This window comes from Camelus bactrianus, chromosome 3, assembly GCF_048773025.1.
Source record: "Camelus bactrianus isolate YW-2024 breed Bactrian camel chromosome 3, ASM4877302v1, whole genome shotgun sequence".
Taxonomy (NCBI): domain Eukaryota; kingdom Metazoa; phylum Chordata; class Mammalia; order Artiodactyla; family Camelidae; genus Camelus; species Camelus bactrianus.
Window position 1 is genome coordinate 67,452,987 of NC_133541.1, and position 25,379 is coordinate 67,478,365.

A 25,379-nucleotide genomic window follows, 5' to 3' on the forward strand; every position below is an offset into this window, starting at 1 on the left:
ACCATCAACAGATGACTGGACAAAGTTGTGGTATATTTATACAATGGAATACTACTCAGCCATAAAAAATAAAACAATGCCATTTGCCGCAACATGGATGGCCTAGAGATTGTCATTCTAAATGAAGTTAGCCAGAAAGAAAAAGAAAAATACCATATGATATCAGTCATATGTGGAATCTAAAAAAGAACATTAATAAACTCATCTGTAAGACAGAACAGACTCACAGACATAGTAAATAGTTTTATAGTTATCAGGGGAAAAGGGGTAGGAAGGGATAAATTTGAGAGTTTGAGATCTGCAAGTGTTAACCACTAACTATAAAAATAGATAAAAAGAAAACAAGTTTAGTCTGTATAGCACAGGGAACTATATTCAATATCTTGCAATAAACATTAATGGAAAAGAATATGAAAATGAATATATGTATGTATATGCATGACTGGAACATTGTGTTAAATACCAGAAATTGACACACTGTAAATGACTGTACTTCAATTAAAAAAAAAGTGACTTGACAAAGACAACTATCATATGGTATCAATTACACGTGGAATCTTAAAAACGATAAAAATGAACTTATTAACAAAACAGAGACAGACTCACGGACATAGAAAACAAATTTATGGTTAAGAAAGGGGAAAGGAGAGGAGAAGGATAAATTGGGAGTTTCAGATTTGCAAATATTAACTACTATATATAAAAGATAAACAACAAGGTCCTACGGCAGAGTATAGGGAACTATATTCAATAGCTTGAAGAATAACCTATAATGAAAAAGAGTATGAAAAAAAATATATATATATACACACATATATATATATGTATAACCAAGTCACTATGCTGTACACCAGAAACTAACACAACATTGAAAATCAACTATACTTCAATAAAAAATTTAAAAAAAAACAAAGCTAGAGGCATCATGTTCCCTGATTTCAAACTATATTAAAAGCAGTAGTAATCAAAACAGTATGCTATTGGCATAAAAACAGACACAATGGTCAATGGAACAGAATAGAGAGCCCAGAAATACATCATTGAATAAATGATCAATTAATTTATGATAAAGGGGCCAAGAATATACAACGGGGACAGGACAGTCTCTTCAATAAATAGTGTTAGGAACTGGATCTCTATCTAAAATCATACACAAAAATTAAAATGGGTTAAAGACTTAAATGTAAGACCTGAAACCATAAAACTCCTAGAAGAAAATATAGGCAGTAAGCTCCTTGACATCAGTCTTGACAGTAATTTTTACGGATTTGACACCAAAAGCAAAGGCATCAAAAGCAAAAATAAGCAGGTATGGCTACATTAAAGTAAACTCTGCAAAGGAAATGATCAACAAAATGAAAAGGCAACCTACTGAATAACAGGAGAAATTTTTTGCAATCATGTATCTGATAAGGGTTAATATTCAAAATATAGAGGGACTAATACATCGACAAAATACAGAGTTCAAATAAAAAAAAAAGCAGAGGATCTAAATAGACATTTTTCCAAAAACAATATACATATAGCCAACAAGCATATGAAAAGTTGCTCAGCATTACTAAGCATTAGGGAAATACGAATCAAAACCACAATGAAATACCACCTAACACTTGTTAGAATGTCTGGCACTGAAAAGAAATGGGAAGGGTGTGGAGGAAAGGGTACGCTTATGCACTGTTGGTGTGAATGTATATGTTGGTATAGCCAGTATGGAAAACAGTATGGAGGTTCCTCAAAAAATTAAAAATAGAACCACCATACAGTCAAGCAGTTCCACTTCTTGGTATTTATCTGAAGAAGATGAAAACTAACTTGAAAAGATATACGCAATTTCATGTTCATGGTGGCATTATTTACAGTAGCTAGGTATGGAAACAACCTAAGTAAGCATCAATGGGTGGATGGGTAAAAATACATATGGTATATATGTATATATAGTATGTATGTATACACATACATACACACACAAATGGAATATTATTCAGCCACAAAAAATCAAATCTTGCCTTTGCGATAACATCGATGAACCTTGAGGGTTTCATGCAAGTGAAGTCAGTCAAGAAAGTAAAACACTATAATCCCACTTATATGTAAAATCTAAAAAAATAAAAACAAAAACAAAAAGTGAGCTCACAAATTGATGGTTGCCAGAGGTAAGGGATGGGGGATAGGTGAAATTGGTGTAGGGGGTCAGTAGTGGCACAAACTTAAAATAAGTCATGGGACTGTTATGCAGATCAAGGTGATAATAGTCAATAATACTGTATTGCATATTTGAAAGTTGCTAAGAAAGTAGATCTTAAAAAGTGCTCATTGCAAAAATGTTGTAACTATGTATGGTGATCGATTTTAACTAGACTATCTTATTTGACTATATATATAAATATGGATTCACTATGTTGTATATCTAAAATCAGTGTATGTCAATTATACCTCAAAAAAAGTAAAATCCATAAAGGATACAAGAAACCAGATAGTTGCTCATGCTATATCTCAGATTAAATATTTGTTTATTTAATTTCAGTTATATAAAGTACATACTCAAAAAATAGAAAGCACAATAACCCTATATGCTACGTGGATTAGCTGCCCACTAAGCCTCCAAGTACAAGAGAAGGATGGATCAATGGGATGAATGGATACAATCCATGAATACCTATGTATTTTTTTCTTCAATTACTCTGGCCTTCAAAAAAAAAGTCTAGAGTAAAAAATTGAGTCACTTAAAGTTATTTTTAGTTTATAAACTTGAAGGAGAAAAATTCAGTGTTTAAGCTAAATGAAATACTTACAAAGGACCATCTTATTTTCCCCAGTGCCTGCCATCTTAAGCCTTTCTAATTCTGAAAAGTCTTTCCTCATAAGCCTTTCCTGATTGATCAGTTTTTTGATATTTAATCCAGAAAATAAAGAGCTCATTGATGGTTTTTGCTTTCCTTTCTTTTAGGCAAAGGAGGAAACTTCCAAGCCAAAATCTGATGGAAAAAATGCAAATTAAAGTTCACACTATTTGGTAAGTTGGGTGTTTGTTGTAAATGAAGACAAGTGTACCTTCTACCGGCCTATGTGTTATAGGTGAGAGAAACTAAGTCCACTTCTTGAAATTTCATGTTCTTTAGATACTATTGGCATGAAATGGACTTTGCAAAATCTATAGAGTAATTCCCTGAAAAGCAATAAATGGAATAATAGTGCTACTGGAATGTTTAAAAACATTAATCTTATAATTAAGAGCTTTTTAAAATATTAGGCCAGGCTCTTAAAGAAAATGACCATCTAAGTCTAGTTGACTCTTTGAAACCCAAATGCTCATGGCTGCAGGTTACTGTGGCAAAGCAAAATGAGTAGGTTGTTTCTTACAGTGAAATGGCCTTATGACAGTGCTATTACCCAAAACACAAACACATGGTAGGGTGGGGAGAAGCATCCCCCTAGGGTCTGATGGTAATTACAGGGTTTTGAGAATGCGGCAAAGGAGAAGATTGACAACTGTTGTTCATCTTAGTTTTGGGAAGTAAAGCACTATGTTTGATTCTGCTTAATGGTGACTGCAGAGCTGTTAGGGATGAGGGAATCTCTGAGATCTTTGAGAGCTGGGCCCTTATCAGCCTCAGAGAGAAGAGGTATTATTCTCAGCCATCGAAGCTTACAACCACTTCCTGCCAAAAATCTAAAAGAAATCGAAATGTAGGTTAAATTGGATTAAGCACTCACACCATGGTCCTCTTTTATTTCCTATAAAGAGGGATGTATACTGATTAGCATTGCTCCAAAGATTTTTCCCAAAATTATAAAAGAAAAATTCTATTAATTATCTACTCACTTATCTATTTATAGGAAATTATCCCTTGTCTTTTATACAAAAGATTTTGCTAAATGTTACATTTATTATGCCTGCAACAAGAAAATTATATATCAAATGGTTCACTGGATTTTCTTCTTTGAATTTTTCAAGGTATCTGCATAAAAAATCTTCAACTGGTAGATGGTGACTTTTGAAGAACAAAAGGCTTTGACAACAGAAAATTTTTCTGGGTGGCTTCTAGACAGTGGTCTTTGTTGAGTCTTTTGACATCCTAAACACTGTTCATTATTCTTTTCTTGGAAAGAAACTGAATTTGTCTGGTTCACCTGTGTTATTGTTCTGAGTATTGATAAACTTTGCATTTTTAAAAATTGCCTTCAGTTGGGAAAGAAAGGAACTTTATATTTCTAAGAGATAAATTTGATAGTTTCTTAAAGCAACACACACCAAAGGAAAAATCTTTGCAAACTTTTGCACATTCTACACACAGTGCCTGTAAATCTCATTAGTATTTTCAGTTTGCACTTTGTTGTTATTATTGTTGTTAGCATTTGGAAAACAATGCTTTACATATTCTTCAATGTTCTGAGTTCTCATTACCCCTTTCCTCTTGGGCTTTTGAACTATATAGATGTTTCTTTGGGTTAGTGTTTATGAGTCAAACATAAAATATTGTACATGGGGCACATATCTCCTCTTGAGCTGCTAAAAACAGATAACCTGGACAGACAAGGAAGCACCCCAACCCTTTTCAGGCTGAACTCTTCTTTGCCAGAGGTTAAGGCTTCAGCACCTTCCAGCTAGCACAGACCTACTGAGACTTGACTCAAGACAGAGGAGCAAAATGCAGACTCTGTGTCACTGCGTAGCAAGTTCCAAGAATAACAACATCTAATTTTTAGAATATATATATGAGGCTTGAACGCTGCTAGTTGATTGCATTAAGCTGTGTTTTCCATCCTCTCTCTAAAACCTGAGCAGCAGTTTTCTTAGAGCCATTGCCACATTAGTCTTTGCACTGTACAGCATCTAGCTTAATGGGAGTTGGCTTTACCAAGTACAAGAACAGACTTACACTTTAAAAAAAAACCCCAAGTTTAAAAATCTGCTTCCCACCCCACCCTACAGCAATTTAAGAACTAGGTTCTGATATCCTACAACTTTGAATGGTTTCTCATATCTTTCTTAATGGTTTATGAACATAGCACTGGTATCATTGATGAAATTAACTATTGATCAAAATCCCATCTTTATTTCCTGATAGTGAATGCAGGAAAAGTTACCAGGTACATATTATAAAATTGATTTGGAATTTCTTGTTTCAGAGAGCACAGCCTTCCTTAGCATCTGTTTAAAGTTTTTATTTATTAGGACTTAGCTGACTTCACTAAAAATAAGTAATATCGCCAATACTGTCTAAGGGGGATGGCAAACAAAAATAACGCTGCTTATTATGGGCATCAAATTTTACTACTCTCTAAAAATTCTCTTTAAAAATCATGCATATACCTATGGGATTTCAAACTTCATCCATGTCAAATGCTATGTCTCCGTCCCATCAAAGATGCAGGCATCATTATTACAGATCTGGGAAATATAAGCCAGTGTTATGGTGAGTCAATAGACCTTTTCAAGGCACTAACAAGAAAATAAACACACTCCCTGAGGGATTTTATGTCTCTAATTCTTCCATTGAGTGGGTACAAAGTTGTTAAAAAAAGAAGTGAAACTTTTCATGTTGACAGGTATGTCTGCAAGGAGATGGCTGCAGTGTTAATTTCCATGCATATATACAAGTATTTTTAAATGACATACCAAAATCCAGAGATTTAAGAAATGCCCGTAAAAGTAAACATTTATTTAAGGAACTCTAAATGTGCCTTTCTGTTTATTAGAAGTATCTTCAGGCTTGGGTGTTCGCTAGTAATTGATGATGACATGAATAAGCTACAGGCTCTAAATCGGTCCTTTTTTACCCATCTAATTTGAAGGAAATAATTGCAAACATCTGCTTAGAGGGAAATAACAATTTTTATTACCAAAAAAGAGTTTTGCACATTGTTGTGGCAATATGTCTATTTAGAAAATGGACTTCTCTGAAAATAAATGAAAATAGGTTCCTCAGGTGACCAAAACTGAAAAACCACTATTTCCATGTTTCATTAATCAAGATATAAGATGCAATTAAAGAAGAATATTTTACATTAAAATCTTGGCTTTGTATGTTTTTCAGAAGGAAAATACCCAGGGGTGGAAATTACCAATGATTTCTGTTTTTTTTTTTTAATTTCTCAAACAATTAAGCATGCATATTTATGAAAATCAAACTGTAAACACATTTATGTCCAGAAAAGTCACTCTATTTCATAGTGTTTTAGACCAACACACTGACATTTTTCGAATCATACTCCTTTACCTTAAATTTTGTAATGTATTTTTAAAAACTCATAAAAGACTTCAATTCCAAGACAATGCACTGTCTTCAGTTAGGCTAAAAAAAGCAAGTATTTTCAGTTTCACAATACATTATCATTTACTAGAAACTGCAGTGACTTACTGGCAATAAGTGCCAGTAACAAGTTATTTGAGGATTGTAAACTAGGCCAAATAAGAAACAGGGAGATGAAGCATCACCTACCTAAGGAGCAATAGCACTCAGATTCAACTTCAAATGAAAGGTTTCTTCTCTAGACCTGAATGCACTCTGCTTTTTCAGAAGAGACACTATCATTCAGGGTCCCTGAGGAAACGGATGGCACACTCCAATTAGCATTACCAGAGGAGGGTTCTACAAAAGTTGTTTGTTTTTAAGCGAAAGTGAGGGCAGGATATATGGAAACCACAAGTACAGCCAGGACTAGTTAAAAGCCAGGCTGCCTCTTCACCCCTCACTGTGAAGGGATGAGAGGGCGAAGGTTACCAGAATGCAGAGATGGAGAAAGCTGTGCAGGGGAACCCGGGGGAATGAACATCCCCACCTACTCTCTCCCCTACCCAAGGCTCTAATGTGCCCTCCTGGGAGATGGACCAAAAGCCAGAGGACCAGGAAGCCTGATGATGTGGCCCTACAGCAGGTCAGCTCCTGGGATGCAGCAAGGAAGGGAACGTAGAAGGCAGATCCGGGGCATTCTGGCTCAGTCACTGCCCCAGAGGTTCACGGGTCAGGAGTCCCCACTGTTTGAAGTCTTCAGAGGAGACTTGAGAGACAGAACAGCTAATGAATGACAAACACATGGGGACTGGGGCATGGGGAGCAGGGCTTTGGAGACCATAGGGCTTAAGTATAAAATACAGAATGAAAAAAATAAGGTACTTTACTTCTCCATAGTAAGGAACCCACCACTTGAGTCCACATTTCGGGACAACACCTGTAATGAGACACATGGTGGCAATGACCAATTGATGAAAAATTCAACAGCCAGTCTTCATAGGAAGGGTTAGATGAATAAGCAGTTGAAGGAAAAGGAAGTATCTTCAGTAGGTGCCAAAATAACCACCTCTAGTTTGAAAATATTCACATTCAACCAAATTTTGGAGATTACACATCACAGGAACCAGCAAGAAACGAATTGTTACAACAGTTCAAGCTTTTCATTTTGTAGCCACACTCTGATTTTATCAAAATTCTTATCCATCCAACGTATGTTTTCCTCAATGGTTTCGATTGTTTGTTGGACACAACGGAGCTGAGACCCATTTTCCTTCAAAGAGCTGAAGAATTCTTTTACCTTGAGGATAAAGTGGGTTTTTTTAAAATTGTGTTTTATTAAGTTGCATTAATGTAAGTTTAGGTTAGTTAAAAGAAAACTGAAGTCAGAATTCCAGCATCTGTCAAAATTCTATACAGAAGGCAGGGCCAGGTGTCTGGATACAATTATGTACATAAACTTAAGCTCCACGAAATGAGCTCATGCCTCATGATGTCAAGTTTTGTCTTTTTTCTCTGCAGCTTTTTTATTTATTCACAGTTGCCAGATTCTAGAAGACTTCACTGTTTATCATTTTATAATTGTCATAATCAAGTGTATCTATTTAATGTGTATTTTGTTATATACGTACAGATGCAAACTTAACTTTTTAAAACATATCTGAAAAAGCAAAATGTGCAGAGTATATTCCTTGCCAAGCAAAACAATTTCAGCCGCGTAAGTGCAGTCCTTCTCCATGGGCCTGGCCTTGTATATTATTATAGAAACACTGCAGGGAGTGGGGTTCTTAACAAGTTATGGTGGTAATACCCCAAACCGTGCCAAATTTTTTTTACCCTAATCCACAATTCATGTATTGTTCCCACAAGATAAAATCCACACAAAGTTCCCTGTGGTTTTAAAGAGATAAGAAACACTTGGCTATGTCCTCAAAAATATCTTTGCTGTTGTTTTGCTGCAGGGTATTTTAACCCCTTTAAGCTCACATGAGGAACAGGTTGGCTTTGCAACAGCACTGACCATTGTGAAACTCTGTTTCACCTTCAAGGGTTCTTAAACTTTTCCCATAAATTTTCACAGCATTAATCCATCAATTTTTGATTTTGTAGACAGGAAGCAAGTCTAGGCCAAGATGTATTATTTATTCAGCATGGATTCCAGACAGTTAATTCCTTAAAAATCCATGTCATAATATCATAAGTTTGGGAATAAGAGGAGGGTAAGAATGAGCTTTTGAAAGATCAAATTCCAATTTTAAATGACTCCGGGGTTGTTTTAAAATTAAATCTCAGTAGGACCATTCAGTGAGCAAAAGGCATGCCCTCCTGCTATAGCAACCTACAAAACACCCCACTCCGCTATCCTACCTTAAATTGTACCTCAACCTACTGTTTTTGTTCTCTCAGAGCTTAAGATAAATTGATAGTAAATTTAAAAAATCACTGTGGGCACTCCAGTCAGACCACATCAATAATTTCACTAATTTGTCAAATTAATTAACCAATCCTGAAGGAGCCCCTCACTAAAACACAGACCTACAAGAGCTGTAACAAAGCCAACTTTTAACTCTTGCTCTCAGGCTTTTCCTAACTCAAAATGACCACTCCCACCTTCATCCATCTTGGGAAATGTGGCATCTCAACTGAGTAGGAGTTTGATTCAAACCTGCTTCCTTGAGAACATTTTCTGTGCAATAAGCAGCCTGATACAGGTTTACCTTACTAATTTATTTGCCCTAGAGTAAATGATTTCACTTCTCTGGGACTCAGATTCCTCATCTGTAACACTACAGAGCGTTGGTTAGGATGTAGCTGTGTGATGTGGGTAAAGCCCACTTGAGGCTATGAGTCAGGCAAGCACCCTACCCTCACGGAGCTTACAGTGTCCTGGGGAGACAGGCAGTCAGCTAGGATGACGCTAACGCCACTGCTCTGGAGAAAATAAACCGGAGCTATGCCAGTAACTGGGGCAGGGGGGCCTGCTTTAGACAGAGTGCTCTGGGGAGGCAGCATTTGAGCTGGGACCCCTAAAGAATAAAATAAGCCTTTCCAGTCCAAAGTTGGTGAATGGGCAAGCCAGATGAAGAAATAAGTGCAGAGGCTTAGAGCCAGGACAAACACCCAGTGGCCCAGGAGCAGGAGGAGGCTGAGTGGCTGGAGCGGGCGAGAGAGTGCACACAGGAGAGCGTGAGAACTGGCTGGACAGGTGAGCAGGGGCCAGGTGAGCTCAGCCTCCTGCACAGGGGAAGGAGAGGTTTGCAATTTACTTCAAGAGTGACGGGCAGGTTTTCAAGAAAGGGTTAGTCATGGGTTGGTTTTCAGGTTTTAACCTTCTGGCAGTATCTCAGGCTCTTTCATTTACATGCCCTGCCTCAGGGCTTTTGCCCCTGACGTTTCCTCTGCACACAACACTCTCCTCCTAGACAGCTGCATTTCCTTCAGTATCTGGCCAACATCTGCGCATCAGCCCACAGAACACAGCACCATCCCTTACCAAGTCGCTCTCCCGCCTACCTTGCCTTCAGAGCATGTGACTACCTGACACAGGTTGAGCTGTCTGTAATTGATTCCCCCAGGAGAATTTAAGCTCTGAGGGCAGAGGCTTTGTCTGTCCTATTTCATCATCATAGCCCTGAAACCTAAAACCACCGCTGCTATAAAATAATATGTCTGCTATAGAATATGTAATATGCCTTGAATGAATTAATGAGAAAAATGAATGAACAAGTCAATGAATGAAATGTTTTGTTGCTACAGATCTGGTCTATGGACAGCTGTGTATCTGGTCACAGCCTACACATGGCTCTGCAGTCATCACACAGAATATCTCTGCTGTAGACCCCACTAGAGTTCAAACTTGAATTATTATGTGCAAGTTAAGTTTACACGTTTGGATGATGCTACTAAAAAACTGGACAAAAGATAAGGGTCGTGACATCGCTTCTGCATTTTCAAAGCACTCTCCCTATATCAAGCTAGATCATGGTGTAACCAGACTACACAGTGGAACTATTCCTAAAAAAGTTAACAGGCTCTCAACTTTTATCTAAATGCAACATATTTTTAAAATCACGTCAATTTGTTCTACAACTTAACTTTAAAAAACATTACAGAAAAAGCCACCACAACAAAATTACCCATACATCAAACTCCAAGTTTAAGACCAAGAGAAAAGTCAGCTTTTGTGGAAAACTTCTGTGGTCCATGGTTTTCTCTTAACTGACAATGAAAATAACTCATACTGTTTTCTCATTTTTCTTTGGCTGATGGAGAGCTGTGGTAAATTTGGGGTGCAACTGCAATAAATTATCCTCAACATAAATCACTCATACAATTACCACTTTCTGAACGTCATGAGGCTTTTTGTTCTTTAACATTATTTTATACATGGACCTTATAATTTGCCCAAAGTTCCTTCTGAAAGTAGTTGGTACACACATAGGAAATCATGAACCTGAACAGGTCTTGTTTCCAGATCTGCCTCTTTCAAAATAACTAGGTGATCACTTCAGCCATCTATATAAAGATCACTGTTAACACCCTAAACAGGGAATAAATGTCTACAGTAGTTTTTTAAGCCCTAACATTTTTAGTGGCAGAGCTAAGACTTCTTAATGTGTGTGGGAAGAAGCAGTTTCCAGCAGTTTACGTGTAATGGATATTTGCTCATGCCCCAAACACCACACTGAACAAAACACACATCCAAGAAGAACATACATCCAAAAAGAACATTTACTAAGTGACAAAATCCATTGCTAACTCACTGGATCCTTAAAGTATTTTATCTATCTCATATTTACTAGATAATTTATTAGCTAATTGTCACTTAAGTTTAAAAAGAAAGCTTTTTATTTTTTTACCTCTTCAAGCCGTGCTCTCGTGGAGAATTGGTTTGTTGTTCCCACAACCATGGAGGCTATGGAACTCGAGCCAAGTTCAAACCTAGAAACAGAAATTGTCAGAATGCATCATGACATATCTGTTCATTCGACATGTATTTTTAAGCGCCTCCTGTATGTCATAGCAATTAACACAAAACTAGTTAGGGCATGAAAAAGATGTGATCCAATGGATTAAGGTCTAGTTGTAAATATAAGCACACCAGCCAGTGAACAGAAGATTAGGTACCCAAAATACAATCACAGAAGTAGTAAGTGCTGCAGAGTTTGACAGAAGCAGATGTACCGAGCAGAAGTAGTGAACAGAAGACACGGCTGAACTGTGCAGAGGAAGGCTTCAAACAGGTCACCGGGTGCAGGAAGAGAGTATTCCTGATGGAATGAAAAACCTGACTATTCAGATGCATTAGTTAGTATTAAATTACAGTTTCATATTTTCTAAGGATATTTCAAGTACCTGTTACTCCTATCTTCAGTCAAAAAAAAAAAAAATCCCTGTAAGTTTCCACTCTTAGCCAGCTTCAGGAATTTTCCCAGTCATGGCACAGTTTTTGGCACTACTTACTTTTGTACAAGATTATTCCAATTTTCCCTCAGAAACTTCCAGGCCAATGGATATCCCACCGGGTTTCTGCCAATAGCTCTAAGAATATCTGGAAACTCTTGAGTTTTTATTACATCTCCCTTAAAACTTTGCTCTAGTAGCCTAGAATAATTAAGAGAAGAAATGTCAGCAATGAATAGGCCCTGAAAAAGTAATGAACAATTTTAGTAAAATAATATGTGAAAGGAAAAAGCCAACCTGCCAATAATGAAGACCAAAAAGATAATTAGGTATCAGAGCCCTCAGAAGCTCACTATAGCTACGTAATAAGAAAAACTAACATCAATACAATGTTTACAACACCCATTCCCATATCCTCTCATTTGCTCAGAAGAGTAGCTAAGACAGGTATCTCTCCTGTGTATTTCTAAACGTGTTATTTCAAAGATACACAAATATATACTCCTTTAAATATTTTTCCTAACACTCGCTGCTCCCTAGTTATTTACCATACTCGTTAAATGTGTGTCCTCTTGCATAAATGTTCCTAGCAAAAAAAAAAAGGCAGTTCCTGGCCAAGACCAAAAATAAATGCCAGAAGGATCTGATCTCATTTAATTCCTCTTAGCTACATGAACATGAATGAATTACTCACCACTGAAGCTTTTCTTTATTTTGACTAATACAGAGAGCAAATTCAATTTGGTTTTTCTCGGTACTGGACAATGATGACTGATATTTACTATAAAGAAAGTCCCATCCTTCAGGGTTCTGGGCCCCCACAGCAAACACGGCCAAGGTCACATCATTGGGCAGGCTGTGGAAAAGAACACCCCAGGTGAGAGTCTGAGATGAAGGAAATGTGTCTGGATGCACAACAGTGGCCAATTATGAAATGATAAACTGGGCCCATGATCAGAGAAGCATGCTTGGAAATATAAACAGAAAAAACCTCTTTCCTTCAGTTACATTTTATGAAAGAGGCAAGAGAAAGTAACTGAAAAGAGATTTTAAGTAGCCTTCCCAAAAATATAATGTGAAATGCCACTTCTATAAATACCTACGTATCTAACGTACTTGAATGATGTCGGGTGACTCAATAGGTGGTCCCTTTTAAAGCCGAAAGAAAAAATTCAAACTAGACTCAAGATGCAGTCCATGAATAAAAGTCAGGAATCCAACAGGACCACTGTTTATAGTACTTCTTTAAATGGGAGCATATACAATTGTTAGTTAATATTTTCTGGATGGGATTTAAGCCCCAAAAGGACTTAAGTTATCAAGAATCAATTTCCAGACACAGGAAGATCCTACTTGGCTTAGATAGTGTTAGCAACTACCAAATAGCTTCCCCAACTCCCCTCCCTCCTCGTCAGGGACTCGAGAGGCCCTGCCTCTGTTCCTGTCCAGTACAGCTGTCTCAGTTCTGATACGGTTTTGTCTCCTTGGCTATAAAACAGCTATTATTATAATCCCATCCTAACCGTCTGGTTATTTGACTTTTGTGCAAAGAAATTCCTTTCTAGCATTTCTTAAAACAGAAAATTGAAAGAAAAATAAATAAATCTTTAAAACTATATATATTTTCCCAGAAGAGGCAGTGGGAGGGACTTGTCTATACCTGTTTTTTCTCCCCATGCACTGATGATGGAAAACAGAAAAGATACCCTTTACATAACAGTCTGGTTGTTCGGTAAAAACAGACCTCAAGTTTCCATTGGCTTCCTTCCATTCTTTGAAATAGGCTTCTGCCCTCTGCACGCAGGGCTGATACTTGCGCACGCAGGCCAGGAGGAGCAGCTGACTCCGCAGCAGTCGCTCTGAGACGGAGCCCTCGTCCGTCCACGTCTGCTTATCAATGAGGTCCCTCAGTAGCCTGATGAGAAAGGCCTGCAGGAAAGCCACACGTGTCACCAGTACGGTCTCGGGTCATCTTGTGGTTTACATGATGTGGTTTACACCCCAGGTAATGGGGATTCTTTGTAAAGCTTAATCCAACTCTTATTTTCAAAACCTGGCAGTTCTGTTTACCTCATTATGAAAGAGGCCCAATGCAAGAATGATGAACGATTTCAGAATGTGCCTAGCCATCTTTTTTATAAATACATCCTTATCTACTCAAAATCAGGATGAACTGCCACTTTTTAAAACGAACTAAAAGAGACAGTTGATGTGACTTAATTTGGAGAGCAAATTATGTAACAAGAATTCATGACATTTTGCCAGAATAATTCTGTGCCTCTTCCTCAAGTACCCGAGTCCCAGAAAATCTTAATAGCCACCATCACAATACAGAACTAAAATGAAATTAAGGATTAGCCAAAGGAAGGGAGTAACAAATCCATGAAAATTAAGTACAGAACCTAACGGTGCCGTGCCTAGTTTCAGTGCCAAAATAAAACCAAAGTGTTTGCTCGTCAACCCAAATACTGAGGTAATTTTGATTTACTTTTCTTTAATATATATCAAGACATAAGTATATAATATACACAGTGGTAAGAACTCTTCTCTGCACCCACACAAAAGCAAACCAGTTATCTAACCATTCAATTTATTTCAGGCTTTTACCTTGAATTGCGTTTCCACTTCATCCATATCTCTCTTCTCCATTAACTTATACATAGGTATCAGCTCATTCATACCTTGGAACACCGGCATAATTTCAGTTTCACGTTTCAAGTACAGGGTTAAATCCAAGGCTTTTTCAATTGATACCTTTCCAATGCTAGTCAAAAGATGCCAGGGTTAACAGTTTAAAAGGAAATCAACTATTTGTTTCAAAAGATATTTTAACAATCTCCTAGCAAAATATTCAATCAGATATAAACACTCTCTTATAAATAATGACCTTGAGATTACTATCTTTCCTGTCACAGACAATAGAACATCCAGTGTGTTTACATGGTGAAGGAACTTTCTCAAACAACAGAGCTAGGGTTAACTCGTGGCTAAGACGAGATGGAAGTATGTCAGCATCTGTCCCTCTGTGAAACATCGCACTGTGTGCTGAACTTCTAGAGTAAGATGGGGAATTTGATCAAAGAGCCTTCAGGACGACTCATCAGGGACCGCCTCTTAGTCCAAAGTATGAGTCCCAGGAGTCAACACATCCTCGTCTCCATTTCAAAAAGAAACTGAATGTAGACATAAACTCTTCACTCACTATACAGGGTTCGTATTAAAAGCCTTGGTGGTAGGGTATATGCTCATGTAAGTAAACACAAAGCCCCCTAAAATTTAAGCAGTAATAGGCTATGCAAGGGAATGTATTTAGGCAGGCAGGAACGGCTAGGTAAGCAACCCCTATCTTTATCCCCCATGGCTTTCTGTAACCTCGAGAGTCCCAGAAAAGGAAGAACTCAACCTTTCGAGTAGAGGGACATGGAGCATGAGAATTATGTGTTCCCTCTGACCTGGGTTATTCCCCTTAGACTTCAGTTCTGTAAATATTGAAGAAGTTTGAGTTTTAGGCTTGGGGGACATTTCCTGAAAACACATGTTATGGGGCAAAAAGGAGTGACACTCACAGGTCATCTGGTTAGGCCACATTCTATGAGCTGTATTCCATAAAGATGCTGTGAAGTTCAGGTATCGACTTTGGGTGGGGTGGGGGTGGAGCAGGGGCTATCCCTCATTTACCAAATGTAATGTAACGCCAAAAACTTCGGCATGGGCTACTTGGTCTTCTAAGAAGGCTTCCGGGCTGTTAGAGGCCCAGCAGGGGAGGAATCTGATCTGTTACAGCAGGGCCAGAAAAAGCTGCAGGACTAGGCATTAGGGACCAGGCAAGGGGCTTCTCCAGGATGCTGGTCTCCTATTGTTCTACACTTCCGCCTCAGTCTGATCTAAGCTGTTAATGAAAAAGATTACAATACAGGTTCCTTCTTTTACCTTATTCAGCAGACACAGACAAGAGGTTATGCATAAGGCTAAAAGCAATTTTGAGCTGTTAGGAGAAAACACCCTTCAACTTACTAGCAATCGATCATTTTCATCTTGAGAAATCAAGGATTTGAATGGTAACAGCAGCTTTCAGAAATAAACCAAGGCTGTGAGAGCCTGTATTACCTGACAAGCTGAAATGCATTGTTAATGAGACTGGCCCGATCATTACTGCTGATTGCCGTGTGTGTTCCTTTTAAAAGGCCAGTCAGAGAATCCCATCCATCATCCTCATAATGCACGATGTAATAGCCATTCATTCCCACATTAAATTTGATCCATTCCACCTCTTCTGGAAGGATGAGCACATCTAGAGCAAAGAAAATAAATCATAGCTCCATTCTCTCTCTCGACTGGTCTAATGTTTTCTGATCAGAGACTGGACGAGGAAACGAAAGGCAAGTTTAACACTGAACAATTTAAATACTGAAATGAGTTTCCTGTTGAACGCATTCCTCTCACAAACTAGGCAACAGCATCCAAACAGACAAGAGCCAATACTAGTTTGAGACACCAATTTTGTGAGATTTATAAATCCACGAGAAGAATGCAGCCATGGTTCAAGCCATACATATGATATAACCCAGCAACGCTAACAAAGGAAGGGGGGTTTTCACAAGCACCACTCCTCCTTAGCATTACATGACTCAACCGCCTTAATCTCTATCTGGCAAGATGCTGGCCTTCTTTTTTGCAACCAGACAGTATTTTCAAACCTTTTATCTAAGATAAATAGCAAAAGAAACTTATTATCTAAATCCTACACATTTCTACAGTTCCTTCTTGAAACAAGCTAGTTATTTCCAAAATAAATTACCTGTTTTTGTCTTCAGCAAAAATCTTTGGACTGAGTCTGATTTGCTGGTAATGAATGTCAATGGAACATGCCACAGGTACCTAGAAGAGAGGACAGATTGTTCATTCACTGATTCAACTCAACAAGCAGTTATTAAATCACCTACCATGTGCTGGGCACTGGCTAGTTTAAGGAAGGATGGTACCAAATCTGCTATACTCAGGAGCTCAAAACATCCCCAGCCTGTTTTCCAGCTTTCTAGGAGTTGCCAGCTCTGGCACTGCTCATTCTTCTAGGACTCCTTGAATAGAGGTAAGACCCTGGGCTCCAGTGAGCCCTGACAGCCTTAGCAGTGATTGCCCGATGGGTCTCAGGGGGCCTAACTTTGACAATGTGACCACTAGTAATGGCACAAATCCGCAGAGCCTGTCTCCTCAGAACACAACACCCCTTCTGTGGAATTCCTGCCAAGGAAGCATAAGCTGAACCTGATCATGAAGAAACAGCAGAAAACCCAAATTAAAGGACAGTCTATAAAATAACTAGCCTGTGCTCTTCAACGATGCCAAAGAAACAAAGACTTAGGGACTGTTTCTGAAAAAAAGAACTAAAGATATGTATGTAACATGTAATACAATGTGATCCTATAGGAAATCCTGAACCAGACTTTTTTCTTTTGCTAAGAAATATTAGGACCATTAGGGAAAGTTGAAAAGGTTTATAGATTTGATGATAGTATTATATCAAGCTCATTTCATTATTTTGATAAAGGTACTGTGGTTATGTAAATGAATGTTCTTATTTTTTTAGGAAATACCACACTGAAGTATTTCAGAGTTAAGAGGAATCATGTCTCCAACTTAACCTCAAACAGTTTTATACACACACACATATATATACATAGAGAGAAATAGACATAGATAGAGTGTATTTTTCAGAACTGTTTGATATTTTCGGTTATACAGAGTGGGATAAAGCAAATATGGTAAAGAGTGAACTCATATATCTGGGTAAAGAATATATGGGAATTCTCTGCACTCTTTTAATTTCTCCAGAAGTCTGAAATTATTTCAAAATAAAAAAATTTAAATACTGTCCATCCGAGGGCAAACAAGTTGCAGTGTTTCATTTCCAGGAATGTCCTCTATAGTGCTAAGCTGACAAACAAGCAGGATCTAACTCAGACTTCCAAAGGATAGAACTGAGTCTCTGGTAATTCCCAGAAATCACCTTAGCTCCAACCTGAAAATCAGGCACTAATGTAATTTAGTGGCAGTTACTAATGGCAGCTGATGTCAAGCCATTAACTGGAAATTACCATCATATCTAATTACAAACCACGTGAATGCTAAGATCATCATATCACCTTCACCCTTTTGGGAAGATAGTGGAATATAAGTCAGCTTCATAGGACACACAGATTTGGTTAAAATATTTTAGCAATAAAGGTAAGGGCACTATTTCCAAAACAAGGTTTCATCCTACAAGGCAGATGTTACATAGACAACGAAACGAGTTTCTCTCTGTGAAGGTTACCCAGTTTCCGGGGCATCATCCAGTCCCTTCACGTAGTGCTCCTGCTTCATGTGGACGTTCCTCCCTCTCACTGCGATGGTTATCAGGGGAAAGCCCTTCTGCAGTGTCCAGGTGTTCATCATGGTTTTCACATCAAGGCCCTCCTGTCGCCAGTGCTGGTTTGTAAGAAAAAGGCAGGTGCGTGACTCACCTGCACCCAACTTTAAGAGAGAACCAAGCTTGCACGCGCAGAGCTGCTACTGGTTGACCACCTCCTCCACAGTTCTTCCTCGTCCCTTGCTGTGCTCCCAGCCCCTGCCCTGCTCCCTTCCCCCGCTGTCTCCAGCAACTGGCACATCCATTAGAGCATCAATTGTTTACTTTTCACTCTCCTCCTGTACATGTGTATGTCTTGAGAACAGGTACCACACCTGGTTCTCCTGGGCAGACCTCGGGCTTGGCACCAGGTACAAAGCAGGCATGTGAATGAATGAAGGTAGAGAAGGGACGGAAAGTGGCCAGGTGTTCAACACCTACATAATGATGCTGGCTTTCAGACATGTAAGGTGAGGAAAACATGCTCCATCAAGAGCCTACACTTCCGCAGCAGGGGCATTGCTCAGTGGTAGTGTGCATGCTTAGAATGCAGAAGGTCCTGGGGTCAATCCCCAGTACCTCCGTCAAAATAAGTAATATTTAAAAGCTAATTAAAGGATAAAATACTCCAGAAGGCACATCTAGAAACTACTGACTAAAGTCATCTCTAAAAGTGAAAAAAAAAACCAAGAAAATAAAAATACGTTGGATAAAATTCTGCTGCATCTCCAGAATCACCCTCAGCTGCCTGTGAAAATACTCCATAAGTCTAGATAAATAGACTGTTTTGTGATTCAGCTGCTATGAATTCTTTATAGCTTAGCAGTTAAAGGCATGAGTTAGATCTCAATTCAAATCCCCACTCTACAACTCACTAATCACGTGCTTATAGATTTCATATTCCCATCTGTAAAAACAGGGATAACAGTACCCGTTGACAGGCTTAATGTGAAGAGTAGAGCAGAGAACACACATCAGTGCTTCATACGTGCCTGACACACAGCAAGTGCTCAACAAAGGAAGAGCTATGGAAATGATCGACACAGCGTGATGGACAGAGTCCTAGTCTACCAGAGAAACATGCCATAAATCCACTGCTTTACAGAGAGTCAAGCTGAAGAAATGAGTATCAGTGAGATGTGTTACCGAAGAGGTTACTCAACTCCCTTGGGCAGATAGTTTTTAAGAAAAATTGTAGAAGGCTGTCAGTCTGGTATGGTTTAAATGCAGTCTTATCTAGAGGGAGGACGATAAAATCAGGGACCTCAGACCCTTTGGTGGAGAGCTGTCCTTCAGAGAAAATGGAGTAAAAGAATGTGCTCGGGGGTAACACGGACAGATGTGAAAACTTACTGCAGATGAAGACGAATGTTCACCTCTAGAACAAAAGCCATCCATCCTTTGTGTACCATCTGTAGGGCAAATCTAAAAACCAAAAATAAACACATCACTTAATTCTGTAGAAAACGCTCATGATTCTTCTCAGAGGAATTCATGCGCTCAGAACAAAAACAAAGTAAGATAATAAGCCCGTCCATCCCAAACGAAGAAATACACAGAAACATACTCACAGTCGCCATGCTATTCCACAGGTCCTCGTTTTTTGTGTTTTTATAGCTATACTTCTGCAGATACTTTACAATACCACTTTTAAATGCATCAGCACTAAGATAATCCCTGAGCATATTCAGAATACAAGCACCCTGAAAAGACAATAGAAGTGTTAGCTCTGGTTTGGTCGCCATCTAATCTACTGTCACACTATTTTGGAGTAACTCTTTAAAATGCAACCACAGTAACATTTTTAATGTCTGGCAACATGTGGAACCATTAGAGAAAGTGGGCTAAGCCTGGGCCTGTCCAGGCAGGAGCTGGACCATGATTGTTGAGGCCTTTGGTCCACTGGGACTGTTACTTTCTATCAGTAACCAAGCCTCCCCACGGGGCAAGTTCAACATCTGCCAGCTTCCATTACTCACAGGTGAGTGGACAATGGTAGACTCAACAGTGGTCCCCAAACCGCCATGTGGCTTTCCCACTGCCACGCTGGGGCAAGAGTGGGGCAGGGTGGAAGCAGAGGTGAGAACCACCACGTGAGGAAGGGTGGAGCCCAGGCCGCCTTGAGCACAAGGACCAGGAGGGCAAGAGGAGCAATGAGAAAGGGAGCAGGAGAACTAGATACTCTGCACCCGGGGTGAGAGATCTTCTGCCCTCCACTCCCATTCTTGTAGGTCATGGGCCACAAACTCAAATGCCTCCAGTGGACAGGTGACACAAATGAGGGAAGTAGTCCAAGGGTAAGAAAAACGTCCTTATATGTCCTTCATTTTCCCCTGCACTTTTTGTTTTATTGAAGCATAGTCAGTTTACAATGCTGAGTCAATTTCTGGTGTACAGCATAACAGTTCAGTCATACATATACATTCATATATTCATTTTCCTATTCTTTTTGATTATAGGTTACTATAAGATATTGAATATAGTTTCCTATGCTATACAGCATAAGCTTATTGTTTATCCATTTTATATATAGTAGTTAGTATCTGCAAATCTCAAACTCCCAATTTATCCCTCCACACTCCCTTTCCCCTTGGTAACCATAAGTTTGTTTTTTTATGTCTGTGATTCTGTTTCTGTTTTGTAAATAAGTTGTCATTTTTTAAAATTTCACATATAAGTGATACCATATGGTGTATTTGTTTCTCTTTCTGACTTACTTCACTTAGAATGGCAATCTCCAGTTACATCCATGTTGCTGCAAATGGTATTATTTTATTCTTTTTTATGGCTGAGTAGTATTCCATTGTATAAATATACCACAATGTCTTTATCCAGTCATCTGTCCATGGACATTTAGGTTGTTTACATGTCTTAGCTATTGTAAATAGTGCTTCTATAAACACTGAGGTGCATGTCTTTTTTCAAATCCCCTGCACTTTTTATACAACTTTCTAACCACCAAGGACTTTCTCGCTCCCCACTTCCTCCCTCCTTCTTTCTCAATATACCACCCTCTTTTAAGTCATCTTTTCCTAAGAAATCATGATTCCCTCTTGCTAGAAAGTCCTTCCTATTTTCTTTCATTCCTGAAAAGTCCCAATTCAACTTTAAAGATAAAACTCAAAATCTTTTTCTGGGAGAATTCCTTAGGTTCCTTCAAGGTAGAGGTAGTCTGTCTCTGGCTCTGGCTCTAGGGAATGGTAGGGTCACAGAGCTCTGTTTTTTTAAAAAATATTTTTCCATAGTAGCTGCACCAATTTACATTCCCAACACAGTGCATGAGGGTTCCCTTTGCTCCACATCCTTGCCAACACTTGCTATTTGTCTTTTGATGATAGCCACTCTAACAGGTGTGAGGTGATGTCTCATATTTTTATTTACATTTCTCCAATGATTAATGATGTTAATTAAGCACCTTACCATACAACTGTTGGCCACTGGTATGTTTTCAGAAAAGTTCCTATTCAGTTCTTCTGCTCATTTTTAAAATCAGATTGGTGGGGTTTCTTTTCCCTTTGGTAATTGAGTTGTATGAACTCTTTATATATTGTGCCTTGTCAGATATATGATTTGCAAATAAGTTCTCCCTTTCAGTAAGTTACCTTTTCATTTTACTGTTTCTTTTGTTGTGCAGAAATTTTTTAGTTTGATGTAGTTCCACTGGCTAATTTTCGCTTTTGTTGTCTATCTACATTCTTCTGCTTCTGGTGTCAACTACAAAAAATCATTGCCAAGGAACTTTTTCCCTATGTTTTACTTCTAGGAATTTTACAGTCTCCAATCTCACCTTTAAGTCTTTAAGCCATTTTGAGTTAGTTTTGTGAGTGATGTAAGACAGTGGTAGTTTCGTTCTTTTGCGTGTGCTGTTGAGAAAACTAAATGCCCATTTATTTAATAGACTGTTCCCCATTGTACATTATTGATTGCTTTGTCATCAATTAACCATATATGTGTGGGTTTATTTCTGAGCTCTGTTCTGTTCCATTGACCTATGCGTCTGTGTATATGTCTGTTTTATGTCTGTTTTTAAACTCCCCAGCACTATTGACGGAAACATCCAAAGAAGAAATACTTCTGTTTGCTACACATAAAACAACAGCCAAGCCTAATGATAAATGACACATTCTCTGCCTTGGTGAAGACAACAGAAACAACTGGGAATGGAAGGGACAGTCAAAAAACAGGACCCTGATCTCATAAAAGAGCCATGACTTAGCTCTAGTCTACACTGCCTGGGGAAATATAGGCTCTGTATGACCACAATCCTTTTTTCCTCCAAGAGAAGCTAGAAATCTGGATTTGCATATAAAATCTCCCAATTATTAAATATTGGCAACAAGTCCCAATTCTTTTATTAAACACATTGGACAGGACAGTACTGTGCAGTTCAACAGTACAAACCATTTCTGAAGACACCAAAAGCTAAGGTACATAAGGGCAGAAATTTCTGCCTGGTACAAAAGTTGATGCTCAATTAATACCTATTTATTGAATGATAAAAAAATCTCTGTAGACCACAAATTTTCAACTTCTGACAGTAAATGAAGAACTGACTACAATGTCATCTTTGGGATTTTAAGCCGAACTTCAGGTGAGGTCTAAAACAATTAACTCTGGCCAGCATGGGTCAGGAGATAGCATTCAATCTGGGTTGCTCCTTATAGAGAAAAAGACCCCCACAACGCTGTCTATAACCTCTCCACTGCACTATTTAACTTTAGTGTCCAAACTGTACCCTTACAATCCATTTTTACCTTTTCATATGAAACGTCATCAAACATCTCCTGAATCTGAGCAGGATTCTCCACAGGTGTGGACACAGGGTGTGAGGAATTTAATGCATCTACCTCCATCACATCAAAACACTTACCAAGGAAATAATCCTCCTATTGAGACATAAAAAAAAAACCCAGCATCACCAAGATTTACATTTAGATGAAAAATACAAAATGAAGAAGGTACGACTTGTGGTAATAGGTTTATATTTCAAATTTCTGGCCCCACCTATCTTGTATTAATAGTTTACAAAATAAAATAGAATTACTCTCTTATAAAGAACAGCCAAGAAACAATAATTTTAGATCAATACTTAAAATTTTTTTCTTAAATACTTATCACCTTAGAATAAAGAAAATTTCCTATTAACAACAAAACCATTATGCCTACAGCCAAACAGTGCCAAAACAAGAAACTAAAAATATATAGTGATTTCAAAGAAATTTAGCTTTAAAACCACGTAGTGAAAGAAAAAAAATAATAACAAATCCCTGCAATGATCTGATTAGGGCATATTACCCCAAAGAATAATATGCATAATCATTTTTATTAAGAACATGTATAAACATAAAAATATTTATGATCCATTGCAGTGTAATAATTATATATACATTATAACTACATATAAATTATGTGCACAGGAAGACAAAAATGGGAAATGAGTATGTACAAATGGATATTTTAATAAGATAAAGGATTTTTTTCATGTAAAGTTTCTTTTTAATTTTACTGCATGTGATTTTTCACAAGTTAAATGATTTTTAAAATAAATATATAGAGGTTCCAAAGCATTAAGTTTGTGATCCATAAGCCTCAGTTCTTATACAATCAGATGTGCAGTTATCTTAAACATAACTCATCTGAACTGGCAAGTAGGATCCTATTGAAATAATAGCAATCTGTACCTAATACTTCTCCAGTCAGCACCCTGCCAGTTGGGGATGTGAGATGGAACAGACAGGCTGTCATTATTTCTATTTCTTTGATACTAAGGGAGGACAAAATTTAATACTGACTTCATAACAATCATAGACTTGGAAATAAGCAATGGAGTTCGGAAATAAGCCTTTGTGATGTATCTTTAAAGTTCACAAGCATTTTGGGAACCTGATTCATATTTAAACTCCCAGGGAGGTTATCAATCTTAAGAATTTTATAATCAAACATCAACAGATTTTTCCCTACATTAAACAACACCACAGATGAACCTAAAATGTAAAAAAATTAGTAAATATTTCTTACAACTTTCAGTTCTGGATGAGTCACACTGACAGAAACGAACTCCATAAACTTGGCAAATCCCTCATTTAGCCAAAGATCATTCCACCATTCCATAGTGACAAGGTTCCCGAACCACTGAAAGAAAAACCTTACTCAGATTATTCACACATTTCTATGGAAACTAGATTATCTACACAGACATAAACATAAGACATTTATAAAGAAATGTATTTTATATGTGTAATGTTAGTATATGAATGTTATTTATACAACCAATATTTTTCAAAACAAAAAGAAAAACCTTTCAGTATGCATTATAAAACATAGTACCTCATGCTTTTAAGAAATCATTTTTCCTCTGGAAAAAAACAGTGTAAAAATCAATACTGCAGAAAAGCAATATAGATTTAGTTTATACTTTTTTTGAAAGTGTGACTGAGCTTATATACCTGGTGGGCAAGTTCATGGGACACCGTCATCGTGATGCCAAGCTTACTTGATGCAGAAGACTTCTCAGCATCAAACAGTAATGATGATTCCCTGTATGTTGTCAGTCCCCAGTTTTCCATAGCACCAAACTGAAAGTCAGGAATAGCAGCAAGATCTTGGGAAGGAAACAAAAATATACCACCAATATTAAGCTACGCATTGCCCAAACACACTTTCAGAATAGGTGTAGGGATCAAAGAAAAGCTAAGTTTAGCCCACATAGAATCATGGATTCCAGACTGGAAGACTCTTTCACAATGCAGAGAAAGGGCTCAGTGACTCAGAGTTACTTTGCTGCTGTGTGACAAAGTCAGGCTTGGGTCTCACACCTCTGACTCCCATTTCGAACTCTCTTACAAGGTGAATGGGGACTGAACAATTTTAACAATTGCCTCAATAATCCACTGGCCTTTGAATGCCCAAAATTCCCATACACCTCAAAACTCAAACCCACAATAGTTTCAAGGGCTCATTTAAGTAAGGAAATGCAGGTTTTCTTATACTATGTCAATGAACTTATTCAAAACATTTACTGAGGACTCTATGTTCCTAACAAATGTGTGCCAGTAATGAAAAATATGCAGCCTCAGTCCTTTGCTATCTGCCCATTAATATAGCTGTGTTCATCTTTAAAATCAGAAGGTAAAAGTATCCCCACGCCGTGTGGCTCTGGAACTGTATCATGATCTGCTTCTACTATTGTTACAATTTACTGTAGAGATCACGGGTGAGAAGGATCAACACGACGGCTGACATCTGCCAGGGTTTTTACGACTTGAGGCGCTGCTGAGCTGACTCGAGATGCCAGTTAGGAGGATGTTATCTGCTGGGGTTATCAAATGCCCAATTTGTAACATCTGTGCGAAATC

The 25,379-nt window shown here is 38.1% G+C and overlaps 2 protein-coding genes across 19 annotated transcripts in view; one reads left to right on the plus strand and one right to left on the minus strand.

Annotated features, from left to right (window-relative positions):
* The window catches only part of CAST (calpastatin), a 103,014-nt gene extending 98,884 nt beyond the window's left edge, over window positions 1-4,130 (plus strand). For all 12 annotated transcript variants that reach the window (XM_074360381.1, XM_074360383.1, XM_074360382.1 and 9 more), the window contains 2 exons: window positions 2,948-3,013; window positions 3,956-4,130. In XM_074360381.1, the coding sequence (XP_074216482.1) occupies window positions 2,948-2,998 (51 nt within the window). In that variant the 3' untranslated portion in view covers window positions 2,999-3,013; window positions 3,956-4,130. The remainder of the gene's footprint in view (window positions 1-2,947; window positions 3,014-3,955) is intronic.
* Window positions 1-25,379, minus strand: part of ERAP1 (endoplasmic reticulum aminopeptidase 1) — a 53,677-nt gene that overhangs the window by 14,188 nt on the left and 14,110 nt on the right. For 6 of the 7 annotated variants that reach the window (XM_010949541.3, XM_074360380.1, XM_010949544.3 and 3 more), the window contains 14 exons: window positions 24,471-24,625; window positions 24,043-24,156; window positions 22,779-22,910; window positions 19,596-19,727; window positions 19,378-19,449; window positions 17,950-18,104; window positions 16,435-16,514; window positions 15,744-15,927; window positions 14,244-14,400; window positions 13,381-13,565; window positions 12,331-12,492; window positions 11,697-11,837; window positions 11,093-11,174; window positions 5,818-7,533 (listed from right to left, as the gene is read on the minus strand). In XM_010949541.3, coding sequence (XP_010947843.1) covers window positions 7,378-7,533; window positions 11,093-11,174; window positions 11,697-11,837; window positions 12,331-12,492; window positions 13,381-13,565; window positions 14,244-14,400; window positions 15,744-15,927; window positions 16,435-16,514; window positions 17,950-18,104; window positions 19,378-19,449; window positions 19,596-19,727; window positions 22,779-22,910; window positions 24,043-24,156; window positions 24,471-24,625 — 1,907 coding nt within the window. In that variant the 3' untranslated portion in view covers window positions 5,818-7,377. Of the gene's footprint in view, window positions 1-5,817; window positions 7,534-11,092; window positions 11,175-11,696; window positions 11,838-12,330; window positions 12,493-13,380; window positions 13,566-14,243; window positions 14,401-15,743; window positions 15,928-16,434; window positions 16,515-17,949; window positions 18,105-19,377; window positions 19,450-19,595; window positions 19,728-22,778; window positions 22,911-24,042; window positions 24,157-24,470; window positions 24,626-25,379 lie in introns of those variants that run through there. The other variant, XR_012505538.1, reaches the window with a different exon arrangement.